The following is a 19,896-nucleotide window of genomic DNA, read 5'->3' as shown; positions in this document are numbered from 1 at the left end:
ATTCCTACTTTTCTTCAAATTAAATCAGCTTTATTTTTACTCTGTAAAAGTTGCACATGTAACCAGGTTTAATAATCTAAAGTTACATTCAGTTCTTAAAGTGTAAATAAAGTTTTCTCTGTGGAAATCTTAGAAAATAGTGATGAAATGGAGGATTCAGTACCCATGTACCTGGAAATAACCTGTGTGGTCACAGGGCCTATAGTCACACCCACAAACACACCTTTTTTGTCTCGGACTCCAGGATTAATAGCTGCAGCGTTTGTTTAAGCTAATGGAGGTGCTAATAAACCAAGATGTTGTTGGAATTATGTCTGGAATATCTGGCCTTTCTTAAACTTGGTCATTTTGTTGTTTTCTGTCTCTCTTTGACGTTAAGTTAATACCCGTGGGGTGGTTTCACTGTGTGTTTACAGCCAGCTCTCCCATAGTTGTGAGTTTGTCTTGAGGTTTTCTTTGTGTTGGACCCGGACTTTGATCCACTTCCTTGAGTCGCTGCACAATAAGCAGAAACTGCCCCAGCAACAGGTGATGCGCTCTTTGAAGCTGTGCTCCGATTGGCTGAGCTCTCAGTTCCTGTTCTCCCAAACTGAACATGGATTCACAGAATCTGCCTTCGCTGCTTCTGTTCTCTTTACTTCTGCAGCAAAAAGGTAAAACGTGGTTCAGAGGTGCTGGTTTTCTGCATTAAGTGTAGTGCAGTGATGGAGTGTGGTTATAGAGACTTAAACTGAGGTTAAAGAGATCATGTAGAGATTTCTGAGCTTTCATAAAGATATCCGGACAGTTCTGGTTATGTTACAGCAGAATTCCCTTTTTTTCTTAATCTGAAGTCCTGACACGGTGATTGTAGCAGAGTTTGAGTCTGGATTTAACAATATTTCAATCCTAACGCAGTAAGACTTGCTCTTAGACTCATGATCAGTCATTTAAAGCCTAATTTTCCCTTTCAAGTGATTAACATTTATTGATGTGGTGTTTTCTTCAGGGGTGATTTCAGATGGAAAGTACTACCATATTCTGAAGACATGTGAGTTCATAGAGAAGGGCTCACAGTGTGACATACAGTATCTCATTCGGTATCAGTACAATGGACGTCTGCAGGCTTTGTACAACAGCTCCACTGAGAAGGTGCTTGGATTCACAGACTATGGAAGAGAGTTTGCAGACGAGGTTAATAACAACCCCAGTTACCTCCAGGCCAGAAGACACGACATGGACTACTACTGCAAAATCCAGGCTGCCCTGGTGTACCGAGGCATCCAGGGCAAAGCAGGTAGAGTGGCGTGCTGTGTTTATCCTTCCAATGGATGAATGTTAAGGTAAACCAGTGGATAAATGTTAAGGTAAACCAGTGGATAAATGTTAAGGTAAACCAGTGGATGAATGTTAAGGTAAACCAGTGGATGAATGTTAAGGTAAACCAGTGGATGAATGTTAAGGTAAACCAGTGGATGAATGTTAAGGTAAACCAGTGGATGAATGTTAAGGTAAACCAGTGGATAAATGTTAAGGTAAACCAGTGGATAAATGTTAAGGTAAACCAGTGGATAAATGTTAAGGTAAACCAGTGGATGAATGTTAAGGTAAACCAGTGGATAAATGTTAAGGTAAACCAGTGGATAAATGTTAAGGTAAACCAGTGGATGAATGTTAAGGTAAACCAGTGGATAAATGTTAAGGTAAACCAGTGGATGAATGTTAAGGTAAACCAGTGGATAAATGTTAAGGTAAACCAGTGGATAAATGTTAAGGTAAACCAGTGGATAAATGTTAAGGTAAACCAGTGGATAAATGTTAAGGTAAACCAGTGGATAAATGTTAAGGTAAACCAGTGGATAAATGTTAACCCTTTAACTGACATCCAAAAACAGATTGTGTTGTGCAGCATGTGATGAGAGACCGAACTGAAGCAGGTGTCAGCAGCGAGCCTGGAAACAAAATGTTAAAATGTTTCTGCATTTAGCAGCTTTTATCCAGAGCGACTTACAGGTAGGGTGAGGAGGCCTTGCCTAAGGACCCCTACTGGAGGTAATACCTTTCATGTAGGGGATCTAAACCCAGGTCTCCAACACAAAACCACTGCACTATCCAGCCCACTATCCTCAGAAAACAACTCTGGCTGAAAGTCTCGTGCACAGTTACTCTGTTGCACCTTTATGTAACACTGCTTATATGCATCTCCTCAGGATCACGGGCTTCACTGTCAGCCAGGTGTTCTGTACCTGATGGATTCAGAAACAAACCAAAACTTTTGCTTTGCTGTCTTTAACAGCCGGACAGTATCCCCAGAACAGGAGCAGCTTTCACAAACAGGGGTGGTGCGATTTCTCTTATATTAATAAAGGACAAAGATTCTCTTCTTTGTAGTAACTTTCGGCCTCTTTCTTTGCTCTGAGCAGATGTGAAGCTCCACGCTAAAATGCTTGCAAAGCATTTGGAGTCCGTTTGGACTCCTGATTGTTAAGGATAGACGCCCCTTCCACATATTATACTGTCCTCTTCAGCCTCTGACACTCCAGAGCCGCTCATTTCTATGGATGCTGAAAAGGCCCTTTCTGTTCCACTAAAGTTTTGGGATTTGGTAACAAAGGTATTTGTCCCCACAAACAATGATTATTCGGCTTATTTTCCCACTTTCTCCACTCATGTTCGCTGTTGGGACCCAGGTGGGTCTGAAAGGCTCTACTCGTCTATTGGGAGTTTCTTCCAATCTACACCAACCACAGAAAATCGCCTGTTCGTTCTGTTTTATACCAGAGAATCAGTTACGTTTTATTTCAGGATGTTAAAGTAAGTCATATTTGTTCCATTACTTTGGGCATATTATGAAAATAATTCCAAAAAACACATCTGAAGTTATTTCTGACGCTGTTTTAAAGTAATTTTGAGCAGGAATGACCTGCTTCTGTTGTGTTTGCAGACATCAGAGTCCAGTTTAGGTTCTGTGAGCAGCAGCAGTAACTTTGTTTGTGCTTGAATTGAACTTAACTTACAGAAGTGAGCAGCTTTAAAGGGTCGCTCGTGTTGCAGCATCAGCTCTAACTGTGTGTTTCTGCCGCAGTGCCTCCGACCGCCAGGCTGACGGCGGTGAACAGAAGTGACGACTCTGAGGTTTTGGTCTGCAGTGCCTACAACTTCTACCCCCCACAGATCAGACTGTCCTGGCTGAAGGATGGCGTTGTCATACCGGACCCCCCAGGCCTGGGAGTCACAGAGATGCCTGGTGGGGCGTGGCGCTACCAGGTTCACTCCCACCTGGACCAGAGGCTGCACACAGGGCGAAACATCACCTGCATGGTGGAGCACATGGGACTGACTCAGCAGCTGAGACTAGGTACGCCCCCGCAGGCCTGACACGCCCCCTGCAGGCCTGATACCCCCACAGGCCTGACACCCCCCCCCCTGCAGGCCTGACCCCCTCCTGCAGGCCTGACCCCTCCCTGTTCAGGTGTGATCAGACTTAAATGTGGTGCAGGTCAGAAAGCTGCTGCCGCTTCACTGCTTCTGTTTGTGCTTCTGCAGGACGGTCTGAGCTGCGGTCGGACGCTGTGACGCTGCCGGTGGGGGGCTCCGTCCTCGCTGTGGGACTCAGTGTCCTGATGGCCTCCATCGCTTTTCTATACAAAAAGACTCACTGAGCAGAGAACTGTCCGCGCTGAACTGCCTTCAACAGACAGCTTCATTCATCTCATTTTCTCTTTTCCTGGTCTTCAGGTTTCCTGAAGGCTTGTTGTGGGGAAACACCAGAGTCATCCGGCCTCATAGGGAAACTTTATCCACAGATTCAGCAGAAACAGATTCCTGAGCTTTTGTTTGAGTTAATGTGGCCAAAAACACGCTTCTTCTGGTTCTTCCATGTGACAAACATCCCGTTATTTATCCAACCAGAGGGCAGCGCTCCTCAGGTGGCTGCAGAAAGTCAGCAGTACTAAGTCCTTTAGTCTTTAGTCTTTTTTCTTTTTCTTCGCTGGTATTTTATTAGTTTTTGAATTCTGAAGCTTTGGTGAAAATGTTTCATTTTGAGAAGTTTTGTCCCACTTTGCCACATCATGGAGTCTTAATACCGAATGTTTACCTGATCTTTTGTCTCAGTTCGGCCTCTAAGGGTTAGGGTTTGTGGGACAAAGTAAAACCTCATGTAGCTGGTTTTGGGTTCAAGCCTTTTCACAGATTCTTGCTGCAACCTGCTGCCTCCTTTTCCTTCTCCACTTCCTCCCTTGTTGAAATATCAGTGCTTTCTGGAATTCATATTGCTGTTGATGTGTTTTCTCTGTGTGCAGAAGCTTTGCTATTTCTCAGGACAGCCTCTGAACATGTGTCACAGCCAAATGGCCAATAAGTGGAGACTAATGTAAGTTATTTTGAGCCGGAGGCCAGCGAGTCATCAGCTTGAGGGGAAATAAGTTTGTTATTCAGGGAGAAAGTCAGCCAGTAAAACCAAAGGAATAAACCTCAATCATACATGAAAAAACATTTAGAACCGTTGGGTTTGAGCTCATCTCCAAGCATTTCTGTACATCAGTAAATTTTGAACTGTCAGTAGTTTGAATGTTTTGGCTCATTTTTACAGTTAATTAACTGTTTTTATTCATGCAATACAAAGTTGATTTGACCTCCTCTACAGGTTTGATCTGGTTTGTTGAGGATTTATTTTGGATTCCCATGAAGCTTTGCACTTTCCAAACTTAGACGGGAGTAAATTCTGGTAACCGGGACGGTTTTCTGCAGCCTGGGTGGATGTACTCATTGGTTCAAAGTCCTTCAACACCTGCATCCACAATGAGAAATAACTTTGCATCCAATCCTGAAATGGCTGATGATGTCTATGGAACCCCCCCCCATCCTCTGACCAGCTGATCCGTGGCTGTTTGAACACAGCCTGTGATGCAACGTGGGTTTTTCCAGCACAGTGACATCAGCCCACATTAATACATTCGCCCACTCTGATCTCTAAAGTATCTTATTGCTCAATCTGAGATTTTACACCATTTCTCTGCAGCCAGACTTTGATCCTGTTCTGTACGCAGAGCAGTTTATTATCTGTTCAATAACAAGTTGAAAGACCCGAAGACAAAGCTTTTATTTCCATCTGGAGGTCAGTTTGTCACGGTCAGCCCTCCGGACGCCGCAGGGTCAGTAAATCATTAACCTTTGGGATATAAGTACAGCTCAGACACATCAGACTGTATATCAGATCCCTTCAGCAGAGCTCTGACCATGAAGGTGAGTTTATGACTTTAAACACTCTGAATATTCATCAGTAGGTTTGTGTGGTAACAGGTTCGGTCGGCTTCTTCCAGGGGAATTTCTCTCCTTTACTTTCCATTTCCAGCTTCACTCTCTGGTTTTCTTGAAGAAAACCCAGTAAATATTCAGTGGTGAGCTGAGGTCTGAGCTGAGGTTCAGAGCAGCTCTTTGGTTGCTTCCACAGAATCACAGAGTGAATCTTCAGTGCTGGAAAGTTCCAGGAAGGGTTTTAGCTGCACTGCTGCTGTGTTTCTGACTCTGTGTGGCAGTCAGAGATGTTCCCTCTCTACATGTTTGTAATGAAATCAGCTGAAACTGCTCCTCTGCTGCAGCTGCTGTCAGTCCTCCTCCTGCTCCTGGTTCCACTGCTGACCAGCTGCACAGACCTGGTCCTTCCTCTGGACTGCAGCGACATCTATAACAGTGACAGCAGCCGACTCAGCGGAGTTTACACCATCTATCCCATCGGAGCCACGTCTGCTGTCCAGGTGAACTGACCCCTACTTCCTGTGATATCAGTCCACTGCTCAGTGTTTAACACGTTAACAACGGTGGAAATACTGTGTGTGCAGGTGTTCTGTGACACATTAGAAGGAGGCTGGACGGTGAGCATCTGAACTTGTTAACTAACGTCGTTGTAGAATCATGAGATTTCAGATATCTGCCGTGTTCACCTGGTTAACCCCCCCCCCCACCTCCTCCCAGGTGTTCCAGAGGAGGATGGACGGCTCGGTGAACTTCTACAGGCCCTGGGATCAGTACAAGATGGGCTTTGGGAACGCTGCTGGGGAGTACTGGCTCGGTGAGGCATGACTCCGGTTCATAAAGACCCAACATCAAACTCTGATGGATATTTATCCACCCAAAGCTTTCGAAAGAGAGGATCATGATCAGATCTCTGAAGCTTCACAGTGTTGGACAGGCCGTAAAACTACTTATCAGGCAGATCTGAGCAGGAAAAGGTTCCATTTCTGAGCTTCATGATGTGACTGAAGGTGTTCCACAGGGTTTGGTCCTGGAACCACTGCTAATCATTTCATATACCAATAGTCATGATCAAAATGTTTGAATGCAGATTTACATATTGTCATTGATTCTTTCTATCTCGTCATTTCTTCACTTAAGACGTTTGATTTTAAGACATATTCATATTTAAACTGATGCAAACTTTGCATAATTATTTAGTATTTGTCAAATGTCTGAAATGTGTTGGAGCTGTGCTGACCAGGAGACCAGTGGGAGATTAATTTCAGATAAAGACAATAATAATAATGATGATGATGATGATGGAAGGATGAGGAAGCAGAGAGCTCTGAGACAGCAGCTTCTACATGCTTCTGTATATTTTCAGGTCTGGAGAGTCTCTTCCACCTCACTCAGAGGAAAAACTACGAGCTTCTGGTGGACATGGAGGACTTTGAAGGAAACAAGGTGTTTGCTCGTTACTCCTCGTTTTCCATCGGCCCAGAATCTGATGGATACAGCCTGCAGGTGTCTGGATTCACTGATGGAGGAGCAGGTGGGTATCAGATAAACAAGAGGGTCCACAGCCAGAGGTACCCTGCCTTCGGTCCGCAGTTACCCTGCCTTCAGTCCGCAGTTACCCTGCCTTCAGTCCACAGTTACCCTGCCTTCGGTCCGTAGTTACCCTGCCTTCAGTCCGCAGTTACCCTGCCTTCAGTCTACAGTTACCCTGCCTTCAGTCTACAGTTACCCTGCCTTCAGTCTACAGTTACCCTGCCTTCAGTCTACAGTTACCCTGCCTTCAGTCTACAGTTACCCTGCCTTCGGTCCGTAGTTACCCTGCCTTCAGTCCGCAGTTACCCTGCCTTCAGTCCACAGTTACCCTGCCTTCGGTCCGTAGTTACCCTGCCTTCAGTCCGCAGTTACCCTGCCTTCAGTCCACAGTTACCCTGCCTTCGGTCCGTAGTTACCCTGCCTTCAGTCCGCAGTTACCCTGCCTTCGGTCCGCAGTTACCCTGCCTTCAGTCCGCAGTTACCCTGCCTTCAGTCCGCAGTTACCCTGCCTTCGGTCCGCAGTTACCCTGCCTTCAGTCTACAGTTACCCTGCCTTCAGTCTACAGTTACCCTGCCTTCAGTCTACAGTTACCCTGCCTTCAGTCCGCAGTTACCCTGCCTTCGGTCCGCAGTTACCCTGCCTTCGGTCCGCAGTTACCCTGCCTTCGGTCCGCAGTTACCCTGCCTTCGGTCCGCAGTTACCCTGCCTTCGGTCCGTAGTTACCGTGCCTTCGGTCCGCAGTTACCCTGCCTTCGGTCCGCAGTTACCCTGCCTTCGGTCTACAGTTACCCTGCCTTCGGTCCGCAGTTACCCTGCCTTCAGTCCGCAGTTACCCTGCCTTCGGTCCGCAGTTACCCTGCCTTCGGTCCGCAGTTACCCTGCCTTCGGTCCGTAGTTACCGTGCCTTCGGTCCGCAGTTACCCTGCCTTCGGTCCGCAGTTACCCTGCCTTCGGTCTACAGTTACCCTGCCTTCGGTCCGCAGTTACCCTGCCTTCGGTCTACAGTTACCCTGCCTTCAGTCCGCAGTTATCCTGCCTTCGGTCCGCAGTTACCCTGCCTTCGGTCCGCAGTTACCCTGCCTTCGGTCCGCAGTTACCGTGCCTTCAGTCCGCAGTTACCCTGCCTTCGGTCCGCAGTTACCCTGCCTTCAGTCCGCAGTTACCCTGCCTTCAGTCCGCAGTTACCCTGCCTTCGGTCCGCAGTTACCCTGCCTTCGGTCCGCAGTTACCCTGCCTTCGGTCCGCAGTTACCGTGCCTTCAGTCCGCAGTTACCCTGCCTTCGGTCCGCAGTTACCCTGCCTTCGGTCCGTAGTTACCCTGCCTTCAGTCCGTAGTTACCCTGCCTTCGGTCCGCAGTTACCCTGCCTTCAGTCCGCAGTTACCCTGCCTTTGGTCCACAGTTACCCTGCCTTCGGTCCGCAGTTACCCTGCCTTTGGTCCGCAGTTACCCTGCCTTCAGTCCGTAGTTACCCTGCCTTCAGTCCCTAGTTACCCTGCCTTCGGTCCGCAGTTACCCTGCCTTTGGTCCACAGTTACCCTGCCTTCGGTCCGCAGTTACCGTGCCTTCAGTCCGTAGTTACCCTGCCTTCAGTCCGCAGTTACCCTGCCTTCAGTCCGTAGTTACCCTGCCTTCAGTCCGTAGTTACCCTGCCTTCAGTCCCTAGTTACCCTGCCTTCGGTCCGCAGTTACCGTGCCTTCAGTCCGTAGTTACCCTGCCTTCGGTCCGCAGTTACCGTGCCTTCAGTCCGTAGTTACCCTGCCTTCGGTCCGCAGTTACCCTGCCTTTGGTCCACAGTTACCCTGCCTTCGGTCCGCAGTTACCGTGCCTTCGGTCCGTAGTTACCGTGCCTTCGGTCCGTAGTTACCGTGCCTTCAGTCCGCAGTTACCCTGCCTTCAGTCCGCAGTTACCCTGCCTTCAGTCCGCAGTTACCCTGCCTTCAGTCCGCAGTTACCCTGCCTTCAGTCCGTAGTTACCCTGCCTTCAGTCCGCAGTTACCCTGCCTTCAGTCCGCAGTTACAACACTAGGTAACAGTAAAGATCATACGACTCATTGCAGACTCTAAAAATAGAGTGGGGGGTTAAAGCCTGCCACAGAAGTATAAATCACCTTCGAAAAAGGAATACATGGCTCAGCAGAGCTGGGACTCTTAGACCATAAATATACTTACTTTTCATGACAGATACACGTGTTTACCACGGTTACTTCTCATATGTTTGGGACATCAGTGCATGTCCTCAGAAATGACTGCTATGCCTTCACAAAGTGACCAGTAGGGGGCAGTTTAAGGCCAACTTTGACTGGAGCTAGGATCAAAGGATCGGCAACAGTAAAGATGTTGGGAGGTTTTGAAAACAAGCTTGGAGAGAAATTCTGCAATTACCCGCATCTCCACCATGTGTCTTTGGCTCTGCAGTGACTGGTCAAAACAGCCAGAGAGTGATTAGACCAATTTTGAAAATCTCCATGTATGGAGTGCTGATGACGATGATGGCGTGTTTTTTCCTGTCTGAGTCACCTGATGTGCCCCTAACTGGAATCTTCTAGAAACAGGCGTAGTACAAAAGCAATTATGTGAACAATTACACTCACAGCGGAGCAAGTTGCTCAGGTGCAAAGTAATGCATTTATTATTTATTATCTCGTTACTGATGCTGAAAACCTTGGACAGGTGAAGATTCCCTTTCAGAGGATCAGAATGTGGCAGTAAGCTGTAGTTTAATAAATGTTTAAATGACTATGAACAGTTTTATTAATGTCCTGATCATTCTGTTCACTTTCTGCAGGAGACTCTCTGAGTGGTCACAGTGGAATGAAATTCTCCACTTTGGACAAAGACCAGGACATCTGGGACGCAAACTGTGCCCGGTCATTTCTGGGGGCATTCTGGTATGGGAAGTGTCACTCTGCAAACCCCAACGGGATTTATCGTTGGGGCGCCGATGGAACCCTCTATGCAGTTGGAGTAAGTTGGTCCAGCTGGAAGGGCTATGGCTATTCCCTGAAGACCATCAGCATGAAGATCCGTCCGGTGCAGTAAATCTGCAGAACAAACCAACAGATCACACGCTGATCTTTTTAAGTTATTTACATTCTGAATTACTAATGCTGTGTTTTATCAGTTATTCCAACCAGAAATGTGGTTATTTATCCAAGTAATGAATGAATTAATAATTAGATTGTACAAATCAAAGGCCTTTTGGGATGAATAAAGAGTTGAATGTGGGTGCAATCAGCTGCTGTTTTTTAAGTCGAACCAATTGGTTTCAACGGGTTTGTTAGAATTCTGATTCTCTGTGTTCTGACAATAAATAGGAAGCATGAGACTTTATCACATTTACACCATCAGGACTCCCTGTATTCACACTTGTTTGTGTTTTCCTTAAACACACAGCAGTAAAACGCTAAAGTTGCGTCACATCAGTCCCTGTCGAGGTTCCCCTGGGGAAGGACTGCGTTCTTTGTGCTTATATAGCACTAACAACAGAGTTACATGTATTATATTCCATTTCTGTTAATAAATCACCATAATTAATACAAACTGCTCCTTTAAACAACGCTACAGGAACATCATCAGTCGCATCTTCAGGCAGTCACAGTGTGAAAGGGATATGTACCAAACACTATGGAGCCCTGAAATTAAATTATTAAATTAATTAAATGTATGAAAATGAGTTTTAATTAAAGTCTGAAATGTGCTGTTAGGACTCTGTCCCGAACAGGATGGAGGGCTCTGTAAATGGAAGAATAACTGCTCATTCTGGGAATGAGAAAGTGGATAAATCGGCTGACTCCCAGATGCAAGCATTATCTGGATCAGAGGGGAATGAGTGAGGATATAATAAGTAGGTCAAGACACAGAGAAGAGGAGGTGGTGATAACCTGGCTAAGATCAGGTCATGATCTTTTAAATAAGACAAAGTATGTGACAGAGGAGCATCAACAGCTGAACACCATGAGCTGCGGATGACTGGAAGAAGAAAGATAGGATAAGACTAACAGAAAACAGGACAGAACAATACAGGGCTTTTAAAAACAATGTCGATAAAGTTATTCAGGGATGGTTCCAGTAGCAATAATGTCTCCAGATTTTTAAATATCGCAGCTCGGGGCTTTTATTTTGACATGATTCCCTGAAACAATATAAAGCAAAATGTTTCCATAAACCACTTTTATTCTCACGGACTGAGTACACGATCAATATTTATTGATCCACTTCGGGATTTCTGTAAAATACTGGATTTTAAAACTCTGGGAGCGGTTTTGTTCGCCCACGGACGGGCACGAGGAAAGAGGTCAGCGGTCACGTGATGAACCCGGAACATCAACAAAGCCGATAAGAGCGGTGGTTGTACGGCTCGGTTCGGTGAGATCCTCCCGCGGACATGTTCCCGCTTCTCTGGCCCGCACACGGGCTGCTGCTGGCGGCTTTCAGCCTGGTTCCGACCCGCCTCTCCTGCTCCTCTCTGGCGGACATTCCGCACATCGCCGCGTACTTTGGGACCAAGACCCGGTACGAGGAGGTGAACCCGCGCCTGCTGCGGGACGTTTTATCCGTGAACCCGTCCGTGCTCAGACCCCCGCTCACCGAACGCTGCTCCCCGGTCCACCTGACCGCTGTCATCAGGCACGGCAGCCGGTACCCGACCGTCAAAAACATCCGCAGGATCCTGAGGCTGAGCGAGCTGGTCCGGACAGAAACTCCCGGAGGCTCCGAGGGTTCCGCCGCCTGGCTGCGGGACATCCGGAGCCGCTGGGAGCCGTGGTACACCGAGGAGATGGACGGTGAGAGTCCCGGCGAGGTCCCGAGATCTGAATTTAATCCGTTTCTGAAAGTATTTAATCTGGTGGAATGTTCTTAGAAATATTAATTTTATCCTTTTTAATTCTGCTACAAACATCGAAATATTCCAAATGGATTTAATAAAATCTGCTGAAAGATTTTTTATGTTTAAACTTCTTAAACATTTATTCACTTCATTGCTGGAGAAACCTTCCTCTCAGAGGTTTTTCTGCTGCCTCTGCAGCTTTTCCTCTCATCACTGGTGCTTTTTGGGGTGATCTGGGCTCCTTCTTAAATATTCCTGTAAAGATGCTCCCTGATGACGGCCGCCCTCCTCCTCCTCAGGTCGGCTGGTGATGAAGGGCAGGGATGACCTCCGTCAGCTGGCTCGCCGTCTGGCCGCCTTGTTTCCCTCTCTGCTGTCGGAGGAGAACGTGAGGAAGAGGAGGGTCAGCTTCCTGACCAGCTCGAAGCATCGCTGTGTGAGCAGTGTGGAGGCCTTCCAGGAGGGTCTGCAGCAGCACTGGGGTCACCAAGGTGAGTGAAAGGCATTCTGGGAGATGCAGTGGATACAGGTTGTAGGTCAGTAAGTCTGAGGTGTGTTTGGGGCCATTAAAGGCTTTGAAAATTAAAATTAAAATCAATCTAACAGCGAGGCAGACACACGAGTTCAGTATTTTGTTACAGAAGCTGCAGAACTTTCTAAAGAAGAATCTTTACTGAGTTTGTCTTCAGTCGGAAAAACAAGACTGAACAAGATGTTTGCCCTGAAATTAGAATCCAATATCACTTCCACAGCCTGATTTTATCTGACAGAGATCAGAACCAACAGCACTGATGGCGTGAATTATGGCAGCATGTCGCCAGAGAACCGAAGGAGGCCGAGGACTGAGCCCTGAGCTACACCATGAGTCAGCTGAGCTGTTGAGGAGGTGAAAAGGAGGATGAAATAAGTAAATCTGAGCATCCTGCTCTGTCTGCACCCAGCAGGAGGTCAAAGGTCACCTTAAAAAGAGAGTCTGTTCATAATGAGGTGCTCTGAAGCCAGACTGGAAGCTGTTAAAGGGACAGTAAATAATATCAGAGCAGAGGCGACTTCCTGCACAACCTTACACACGGGTTGGAGATCGGTCTGCAGTTACTGAAAGATAAACGGTCCAGATGAGTTTTTCTGAGCAGTGGATGAACAACAGCACATTTAAAACTGTGGAAAAGAATGAGTGTGAGCAGCCAGTCGGGATCAATACAATAGAATTACCTCGAGGAATGGGTAGGAATCAATAATCAAGTTGATTAGGAATTTTTCAGGAAGTTGGGCATCCTAATCTGGATAAGATGGTCTGTTATTAACAGCATTATTGACCTTAAACAGTATTTTAGGAATATGTGAAGCTGCTCCTGAACGGCTTTCTGTTGAATTAACATGTGGTTCAGGGCAGTTACTCTGCTGTCAGCTGACGTTCATGTTTACGACAGCGTGTGTCTTCAGCTTTAGATTAAAACTGGACAGTTTGGTTCAGCGTTAAATGTAAAAGCATCTCTGGTCCGAGCGGAGCTTTAGTCGCATTTAAGGCTTCTACATGAAAGTCGTTGCAGATGAAAGCTTGAAATGAAGCTCTGTGTCTGCAGAGGACCCTTCAGAGTACAGCCATGTGGAGGACGACCAGCTGATGCGCTTCTTTGAGCATTGTCGTGGTTACGTGGAGGGCGTGGAAAACAATCGCACGGCGCTGCTGGAGGTGGAGAAGTTCAAACAGGGGGAGGAGATGGAGGCCGTGAGGAGGAGGATGGCTGAGAGCCTCGGCCTTCCTCTTCAGCACCTCACACCAGGTGAGAAGCACAAACGCTGCCAAATGTTCCCCTACGTTCCTGTGAATCTGAAACGTTCCTGTGAATCTGAAACGTTCCTTTGAATCTGAAACGTTCCTGTGAATCTGAAACGTTCCTCTGAATCTGAAACGTTCCTCTGAAACGTTCCTCTGAAACGTTCCTCTGAATCTGAAACGTTCCTCTGAATCTGAAACGTTCCCGTGAATCTAAAACGTTCCCCTGAATCTGAAACGTTCCCCTGAATCTGAAAAGTTCCTTTGAATCTGAAACGTTCCCCTGAATCTGAAACGTTCCCCTGAATCTGAAACGTTCCCCTGAATCTGAAACGTTCCTCTGAATCTAAAACGTTCCTGTGAGTGTAAAACGTTCCCGTGAATCTGAAACGTTCCCGTGAATCTGAAACGTTCCCCTGAATCTGAAACGTTCCCCTGAATCTGAAACGTTCCCCTGAATCTGAAACGTTCCCCTGAATCTGAAACGTTCCCTTGAATCTGAAACGTTCCCGTGAATCTAAAACGTTCCCGTGAATCTGAAACGTTCCTTTGAATCTGAAACGTTCCCCTGAATCTGAAACGTTCCCCTGAATCTGAAACGTTCCCCTGAATCTGAAACGTTCCCCTGAATCTGAAACGTTCCTCTGAATCTGAAACGTTCCTCTGAATCTGAAACGTTCCCTTGAATCTGAAACGTTCCCGTGAATCTGAAACGTTCCCTTGAATCTGAAACGTTCCTGTGAATCTGAAACGTTCCCTTGAATCTGAAACGTTCCCGTGAATCTAAAACGTTCCCGTGAATCTGAAACGTTCCTTTGAATCTGAAACGTTCCCCTGAATCTGAAACGTTCCCCTGAATCTGAAACGTTCCCCTGAATCTGAAACGTTCCCCTGAATCTGAAACGTTCCTCTGAATCTGAAACGTTCCTCTGAATCTGAAACGTTCCCTTGAATCTGAAACGTTCCCGTGAATCTGAAACGTTCCCTTGAATCTGAAACGTTCCTGTGAATCTGAAACGTTCCCTTGAATCTGAAACGTTCCTCTGAATCTGAAACGTTCCCCTGAATCTGAAACGTTCCCCTGAATCTGAAACGTTCCTTTGAATCTGAAACGTTCCCCTGAATCTGAAACGTTCCCCTGAATCTGAAACGTTCCCCTGAATCTGAAACGTTCCCTTGAATCTGAAACGTTCCTCTGAATCTGAAACGTTCCCGTGAATCTGAAACGTTCCCCTGAATCTGAAACGTTCCCCTGAATCTGAAACGTTCCCTTGAATCTGAAACGTTCCCGTGAATCTGAAACGTTCCCCTGAATCTGAAACGTTCCCCTGAATCTGAAACGTTCCCTTGAATCTGAAACGTTCCCCTGAATCTGAAACGTTCCCCTGAATCTGAAACGTTCCCGTGAATCTGAAACGTTCCCCTGAATCTGAAACGTTCCCCTGAATCTGAAACGTTCCCCTGAATCTGAAACGTTCCCGTGAATCTGAAACGTTCCCCTGAATCTGAAACGTTCCCCTGAATCTGAAACGTTCCCCTGAATCTGAAACGTTCCCGTGAATCTGAAACGTTCCCGTGAATCTGAAACGTTCCTCTGAATCTGAAACGTTCCCGTGAATCTGAAACGTTCCCCTGAATCTGAAACGTTCCCCTGAATCTGAAACGTTCCCCTGAATCTGAAACGTTCCCCTGAATCTGAAACGTTCCCGTGAATCTGAAACGTTCCCGTGAATCTGAAACGTTCCCCTGAATCTGAAACGTTCCCGTGAATCTGAAACGTTCCCCTGAATCTGAAACGTTCCCCTGAATCTGAAACGTTCCCCTGAATCTGAAACGTTCCCCTGAATCTAAGACGTTCCCCTGAATCTGAAACGTTCCCCTGAATCTGAAACGTTCCCGTGAATCTGAAACGTTCCCGTGAATCTGAAACGTTCCCCTGAATCTGAAACGTTCCCCTGAATCTGAAACGTTCCCCTGAATTTGAAACGTTCCCCTGAATCTGAAACGTTCCCCTGAATCTGAAACGTTCCTCTGAATCTAAAACGTTCCCCTGAATCTGAAACGTTCTTCTGAATCTGAAACGTTCCTGTGAATCTGAAACGTTCTTCTGAATCTGAAACGTTCCCCTGAATCTGAAACGTTCCCCTGAATCTGAAACGTTCCTCTGAATCTAAAACGTTCCCCTGAATCTGAAACGTTCTTCTGAATCTGAAACGTTCCTGTGAATCTGAAACGTTCTTCTGAATCTGAAACGTTCCCCTGAATCTGAAACGTTCCCCTGAATCTGAAACGTTCCTGTGAATCTGAAACGTTCCTCTGAATCTGAAACGTTCCCCTGAATCTGAAACGTTCCTTTGAATCTGAAACGTTCCTCTGGATCTGAAACGTTCCTCTGGATCTGAAACGTTCCTCTGAATCTGAAACGTTCCTCTGGATCTGAAACGTTCCTCTGGATCTGAAACGTTCCTCTGGATCTGAAACGTTCCTCTGGATCTGAAACGTTCCCCTGAATCTGAAACATTCCCCTGAATCTGAAACGTTCCTTTGAATCTGAAACGTTCCCCTGAATCTGAAACGTTCCTTTGAATCTGAAACGTTCCTCTGAATCTGAAACGTTCCCCTGAATCTAAAACGTTCCTTTGAATCTGAAACGTTCCTCTGAATCTGAAACGTTCCTCTGGATCTGTCTCTTTGGCTCTTAATCATGTTTCTTTTTTGAATGTTTCTACCTCCCTCTTGTGGTAGTTTTCTGTACCACGTTTACGCTGAACAGCTGGTTTTAAATGTGTTCCTGAACAGCTTTAATTTCCTTGTCCTTGTTGAAGCTGATTAAGTTGGTCTGTTGCTGAACTTTTTTTGTCCCTCTTTGGCTCCTGTAGACTTGGTGGAAGCGGCCTTTTTTCTCTGTTCCTATGAGCTCTCCATCAAATCCATCCACTCCCCGTGGTGCTTCCTGTTTGACGAGAGTGACGCCAAGGTATGACGCAGCAAAAAATAATCTTATTCTGCTCTTTTTTAACATTTTTACACCGTTTTCTGGGGTTATATTGAAATATGAGACAGGCTTTGGTCCAAATAGCTGTTGGTTTATTTATTAGTTCTATAAGAATCAGTTTGATACCAGAGAGGCTCAACCATCAGAGCTTCAGCAGGACGCTGGTGAAGGGTCAGTTTCTGTCTGTCTGTCCGCTGGCTGAGGACACGCCGCCATGCTGCTGTGGAGGGTTCAGGTGTGTTTACCTGCGTTACCTCATCAACATCTGGACAGCTGCTGTGATTTAATGCAGAAACACAGACAGAATGAAGCTGTTCCTGCAGTCAGAAACACTCCAGCTCTGTAGATACAGATAGTTACTGATCCCAGAGGGAAACAGGTTAGCAGTTAGCTGTAAGTTAGCAGTTAGCTGTGAGTTAGCAGTTAGCTGTAAGTTAGCAGTTAGCTGTAAGTTAGCAGTTAGCTGTGAGTTAGCAGTTAGCTGTGAGTTAGCAGTTAGCTGTAAGTTAGCAGTAAGTTAGCAGTTAGCTCAACCTGAAGCATTAGGAGGCATTTCATCATCACATTATTTCCTGTCATCTTTGGTTTTGTACGTTTTCAGCTTTTCAAACCAAAGGAGTCAGATGTGCTCCTTTCAAACGTGGCTTTTCCACCGTTTCAAGAGGAAACGTTAAATTGAATCCATAAAGAGCAGAAACAACAAGCCGGCTGGTTCTCTGTCTGCAGGTGTTGGAGTACAAATCGGACCTGAAGCAGTACTGGAAGCGCTCTCACGGTCACGCGATCAGCAGCCTGTCCAGCTGTCCCCTCTTCCATCACGTGTTCAGGACGCTGGACAAAGCCGGGCGTCCTCGCAGGTCGGTGGATTCAGTCTCTGAGACTTCTGACCAATCAGCAGCAGGTACTGATTGATTGATCATTGATCGTGTTGCTGTCAGGTCCACTGAGGCGTCTCCAGAACCAGCCTCCATCCTGGTGGGACATGCTGAGACGCTCCTCCCCCTCCTCTCCCTGCTGGGACTCTACAAGGACCAGACTCCGCCCACTGCCAGCAACTACCATTCACAGCACGGTATGAAGCCCCGCCCCCACCCAACAGTCAGAGATGAGCATTTGACCACAAATGATAAATCGAGATCTAATTTTAAGCCCATAACCCCCCCACCCTGAGTAAAACAGGCTGAAAGTCCCACATTAACATCAGATCTGGTTTCTACCACCAGATAACTGACAAATTTTATCGGAATTATCCCTGAATTAAGGTGTCTTCATGTTCAAAATGTTCCAGTAAAAAATAAATAAAACGCTGTATCAGTGACGTTGTTAGCTCATGCAGCTAACGGAAGTGTTTGGCCGTTAGCTCACGCAGCTAACAGGAAGTGTTCGGCCGTTAGCTCACGCAGCTAACAGGAAGTGTTCGGCCGTTAGCTCACGCAGCTAATAGGAAGTGTTCGGCCGCTAGCTCACGCAGCTAATAGGAAGTGTTCCGCCGTTAGCTCATGCAGCTAACAGGAAGTGTTCGCCCGTTAGCTCACGCAGCTAACAGGAAGTGTTCGGCCGTTAGCTCACGCAGCTAACAGGAAGTGTTCGGCCGTTAGCTCACGCAGCTAACAGGAAGTGTTCGGCCGTTAGCTCACGCAGCTAACAGGAAGTGTTTAAAATATTTAATTACTGTATTTTTTGCACTATAAGGCGAACCTAATTATAAGGCGTGCGTAGTACCTAATGTTCTCTGATGTGTGCCAGCGGGAAATGATCCGACGGTCGTTTTTTACACTTATAAACTTATAACCTGCACATCGGTCTGCATCACCCATCTCAGACTGAATAACAGGCTCTCACTGGGACATGGGCAGAAGCATTAATGACACGATTCAGTCGCTGAGTACGAGCTCCAGACAATCTTCGCCCCATTCAGAGTGAATGGCTGAGATCCGCCTGGAGTCACACCGAACAAAGCGAGCGACGGAAGTGGCCAGTTGCCATTTTCCAATGTAGGAGAGCTTAATGCCCCGATGAATGCTCGGCGCTCCCCGCGGTAAATTCAAAATGGCGGAATCCTGACAGATTTTGGAACCGGTGCACAGATTAAATGGCGCACGGCCAATTTTTGTGAAATTTTAAGGCTTTTAGGCGCCTTATGGTGCAGAAAATACGGTTCATTTGAAAACATTTTTGTACAATTATCAGAAAAATATTAATGAATCGTATTTTAATATATATTAAAATAAAAAAAATGTTAGAAAACCATTTTTAAAACTTTGAGAAAATAATGACAATAATAAACTGATTTATTAAAAGTTTTGTTTATTTAACACAAGTTTGAAAAATGAAGACATTTTATTTATGATAAAAAATCTGACAGTTTGGAGCTGGAAGCAAGCAGCCGCCGTTTCTGTCCTCGTCGTGGTGACGTCGTCATGGTGATGTCATCACGGTGACGTCATCACGGTGACGTCACTGGAAAGCCGACACACCTGAACATGCGTTTCTCCACAGGTAGAAGTTTCCGGAGCGGTCGCATCGTGCCGTACGCCGCCAACCTGCTGTTCGTGCTGTATGACTGCCAGCGCGGCCCGCGGCTGCAGCTGCTCCTCAACGAGGCGCCGCTGCGCTTCCCGGGTCTGCCGACAGAGGACGCGCCGCTGTACCGGGACGTCCGGGCCGCGTACCGCCACCTGCTGGACGGCTGCGACTTCCAACGAGAGTGTGAGGGACGGGCCGGGGGGCGGGGGCCCAACACTGAGCTCTGACCCGCTAATACCAGAACGCTCTCCAGCCTTAATCCGCCTGCTGACCTGGAGCCGTCATCTGACCAAGCCCCGCCCCCACACAGCGAGCACCAATCACAGTCTGCCTCCACTTCTGCCAGAAATCAGACGGAACCTTTTTTTCAGAACCATGTGGCCTCAGCTTTGACACCCGGGCTTGTTCCTGTCCCGTTTCACTCACCGAGCTGAACGAGCGCCGCCGCCGCCGCCGCCACATCCTGTTTTTGATCAAACAGCAGGGTTCTGATCAGATTTGTGGATCTTTGCTGCAACCTTAATCTCAGAAATCATGAATGAAACCTTAAAAATGGTTGAAAAAGTGTTGAAAAAGTCAGTAAATGGCGGAAAATATAAAATTATTATCAAACCTTTGAAAATGATCCAAACAAATGTGTGAAAAAATGAACTTTTTTATCAAATACTTCCTGAATTTTTCTGATAAATTCCTTGGGTGGAAATGTTTTGATGCTTTTGGAGTCATGTGACTCAGGTGCCAACAGGGAGGTCTCACTCTGCTCTGATTGGACTTTTTGGTGAACTGACCCTTTAACCGCTCTGAACGAAGCTTTAAGTTTAATTTATTGACTTTGATTTTCTGCTGATTCGCTTCTTTTCTGTCTGGACGTTGTAAAAACTTTGGGTTTCGTCAGGTTTGTAGAGACGAACTGGGTGTGAACAGATGCCAAATGTAAAGCTTTAATAAAATGTTTACCAGATTATAGAAGTTTGCTCCTTTGTGGATTGAATCTAATC

At 46.5% G+C, this 19,896-nt stretch overlaps 3 protein-coding genes across 4 annotated transcripts; all 3 read left to right on the top strand.

Annotated features, from left to right (window-relative positions):
* The first annotated feature begins 472 nt into the window (after positions 1-472).
* LOC140278857 (class II histocompatibility antigen, M beta 1 chain-like) lies at positions 473-3,641 on the top strand. Its single transcript, XM_072373954.1, has 4 exons — positions 473-653; positions 989-1,276; positions 3,065-3,337; positions 3,526-3,641. Exons 1-4 carry the CDS (start codon positions 596-598, stop codon positions 3,639-3,641), a joined length of 735 nt encoding a protein of 244 aa, XP_072230055.1. The 5' UTR covers positions 473-595.
* Positions 3,642-5,119: 1,478 nt separating this feature from the next.
* Positions 5,120-10,003, top strand: LOC140277936 (microfibril-associated glycoprotein 4-like). Its single transcript, XM_072372788.1, has 6 exons — positions 5,120-5,226; positions 5,583-5,738; positions 5,823-5,855; positions 5,956-6,052; positions 6,602-6,769; positions 9,558-10,003. The coding sequence occupies exons 1-6, from the start codon at positions 5,221-5,223 to the stop codon at positions 9,809-9,811; spliced, it is 714 nt and encodes a 237-aa protein (XP_072228889.1). The 5' UTR covers positions 5,120-5,220; the 3' UTR covers positions 9,812-10,003.
* Positions 10,004-10,969: 966 nt separating this feature from the next.
* minpp1b (multiple inositol-polyphosphate phosphatase 1b) lies at positions 10,970-19,867 on the top strand. 2 transcript variants are annotated; one of them, XM_072372776.1, is made up of 7 exons: positions 10,970-11,556; positions 11,900-12,091; positions 13,184-13,384; positions 16,257-16,354; positions 17,099-17,229; positions 17,311-17,444; positions 18,876-19,867. In XM_072372776.1, exons 1-7 carry the CDS (start codon positions 11,157-11,159, stop codon positions 19,289-19,291), a joined length of 1,572 nt encoding a protein of 523 aa, XP_072228877.1. In that variant the 5' UTR covers positions 10,970-11,156; the 3' UTR covers positions 19,292-19,867. The 2 variants fall into 2 exon arrangements, with proteins under 2 accessions (XP_072228877.1, XP_072228878.1); XM_072372777.1 differs by having other exon boundaries at positions 10,980-11,556; positions 18,872-19,216.
* The last annotated feature ends 29 nt before the right edge of the window (positions 19,868-19,896 follow it).

The sequence above is a fragment of the Leuresthes tenuis genome, unplaced genomic scaffold (assembly GCF_036924035.1).
Source record: "Leuresthes tenuis unplaced genomic scaffold, fLeuTen1.0.hap1 SCAF_20, whole genome shotgun sequence".
Lineage (NCBI taxonomy): Eukaryota > Metazoa > Chordata > Actinopteri > Atheriniformes > Atherinopsidae > Leuresthes > Leuresthes tenuis.
This window is presented reverse-complemented; position numbering and strand designations above follow the sequence as displayed.

What these genes read in the sequence shown, in the direction of transcription:
- minpp1b (XM_072372776.1), top strand. Translation starts at nt 11,157, where the DNA reads ATGTTCCCGCTTCTCTGGCCCGCACACGGGCTGCTGCTGGCGGCTTTC. An exon ending in TCTTCAGCACCTCACACCAG is followed by an intron (nt 13,385 to 16,256) that starts GTGAGAAGCACA and finishes TGGCTCCTGTAG; the next exon opens with ACTTGGTGGAAGCGGCCTTT. An exon ending in AAAGCCGGGCGTCCTCGCAG is followed by an intron (nt 17,230 to 17,310) that starts GTCGGTGGATTC and finishes TGTTGCTGTCAG; the next exon opens with GTCCACTGAGGCGTCTCCAG.
- LOC140278857 (XM_072373954.1), top strand. Translation starts at nt 596, where the DNA reads ATGGATTCACAGAATCTGCCTTCGCTGCTTCTGTTCTCTTTACTTCTG. An exon ending in TTTACTTCTGCAGCAAAAAG is followed by an intron (nt 654 to 988) that starts GTAAAACGTGGT and finishes TGTTTTCTTCAG; the next exon opens with GGGTGATTTCAGATGGAAAG. An exon ending in AGGCATCCAGGGCAAAGCAG is followed by an intron (nt 1,277 to 3,064) that starts GTAGAGTGGCGT and finishes TTTCTGCCGCAG; the next exon opens with TGCCTCCGACCGCCAGGCTG.
- LOC140277936 (XM_072372788.1), top strand. An exon ending in GAGCCACGTCTGCTGTCCAG is followed by an intron (nt 5,739 to 5,822) that starts GTGAACTGACCC and finishes CTGTGTGTGCAG; the next exon opens with GTGTTCTGTGACACATTAGA. An exon ending in ATTCACTGATGGAGGAGCAG is followed by an intron (nt 6,770 to 9,557) that starts GTGGGTATCAGA and finishes CACTTTCTGCAG; the next exon opens with GAGACTCTCTGAGTGGTCAC.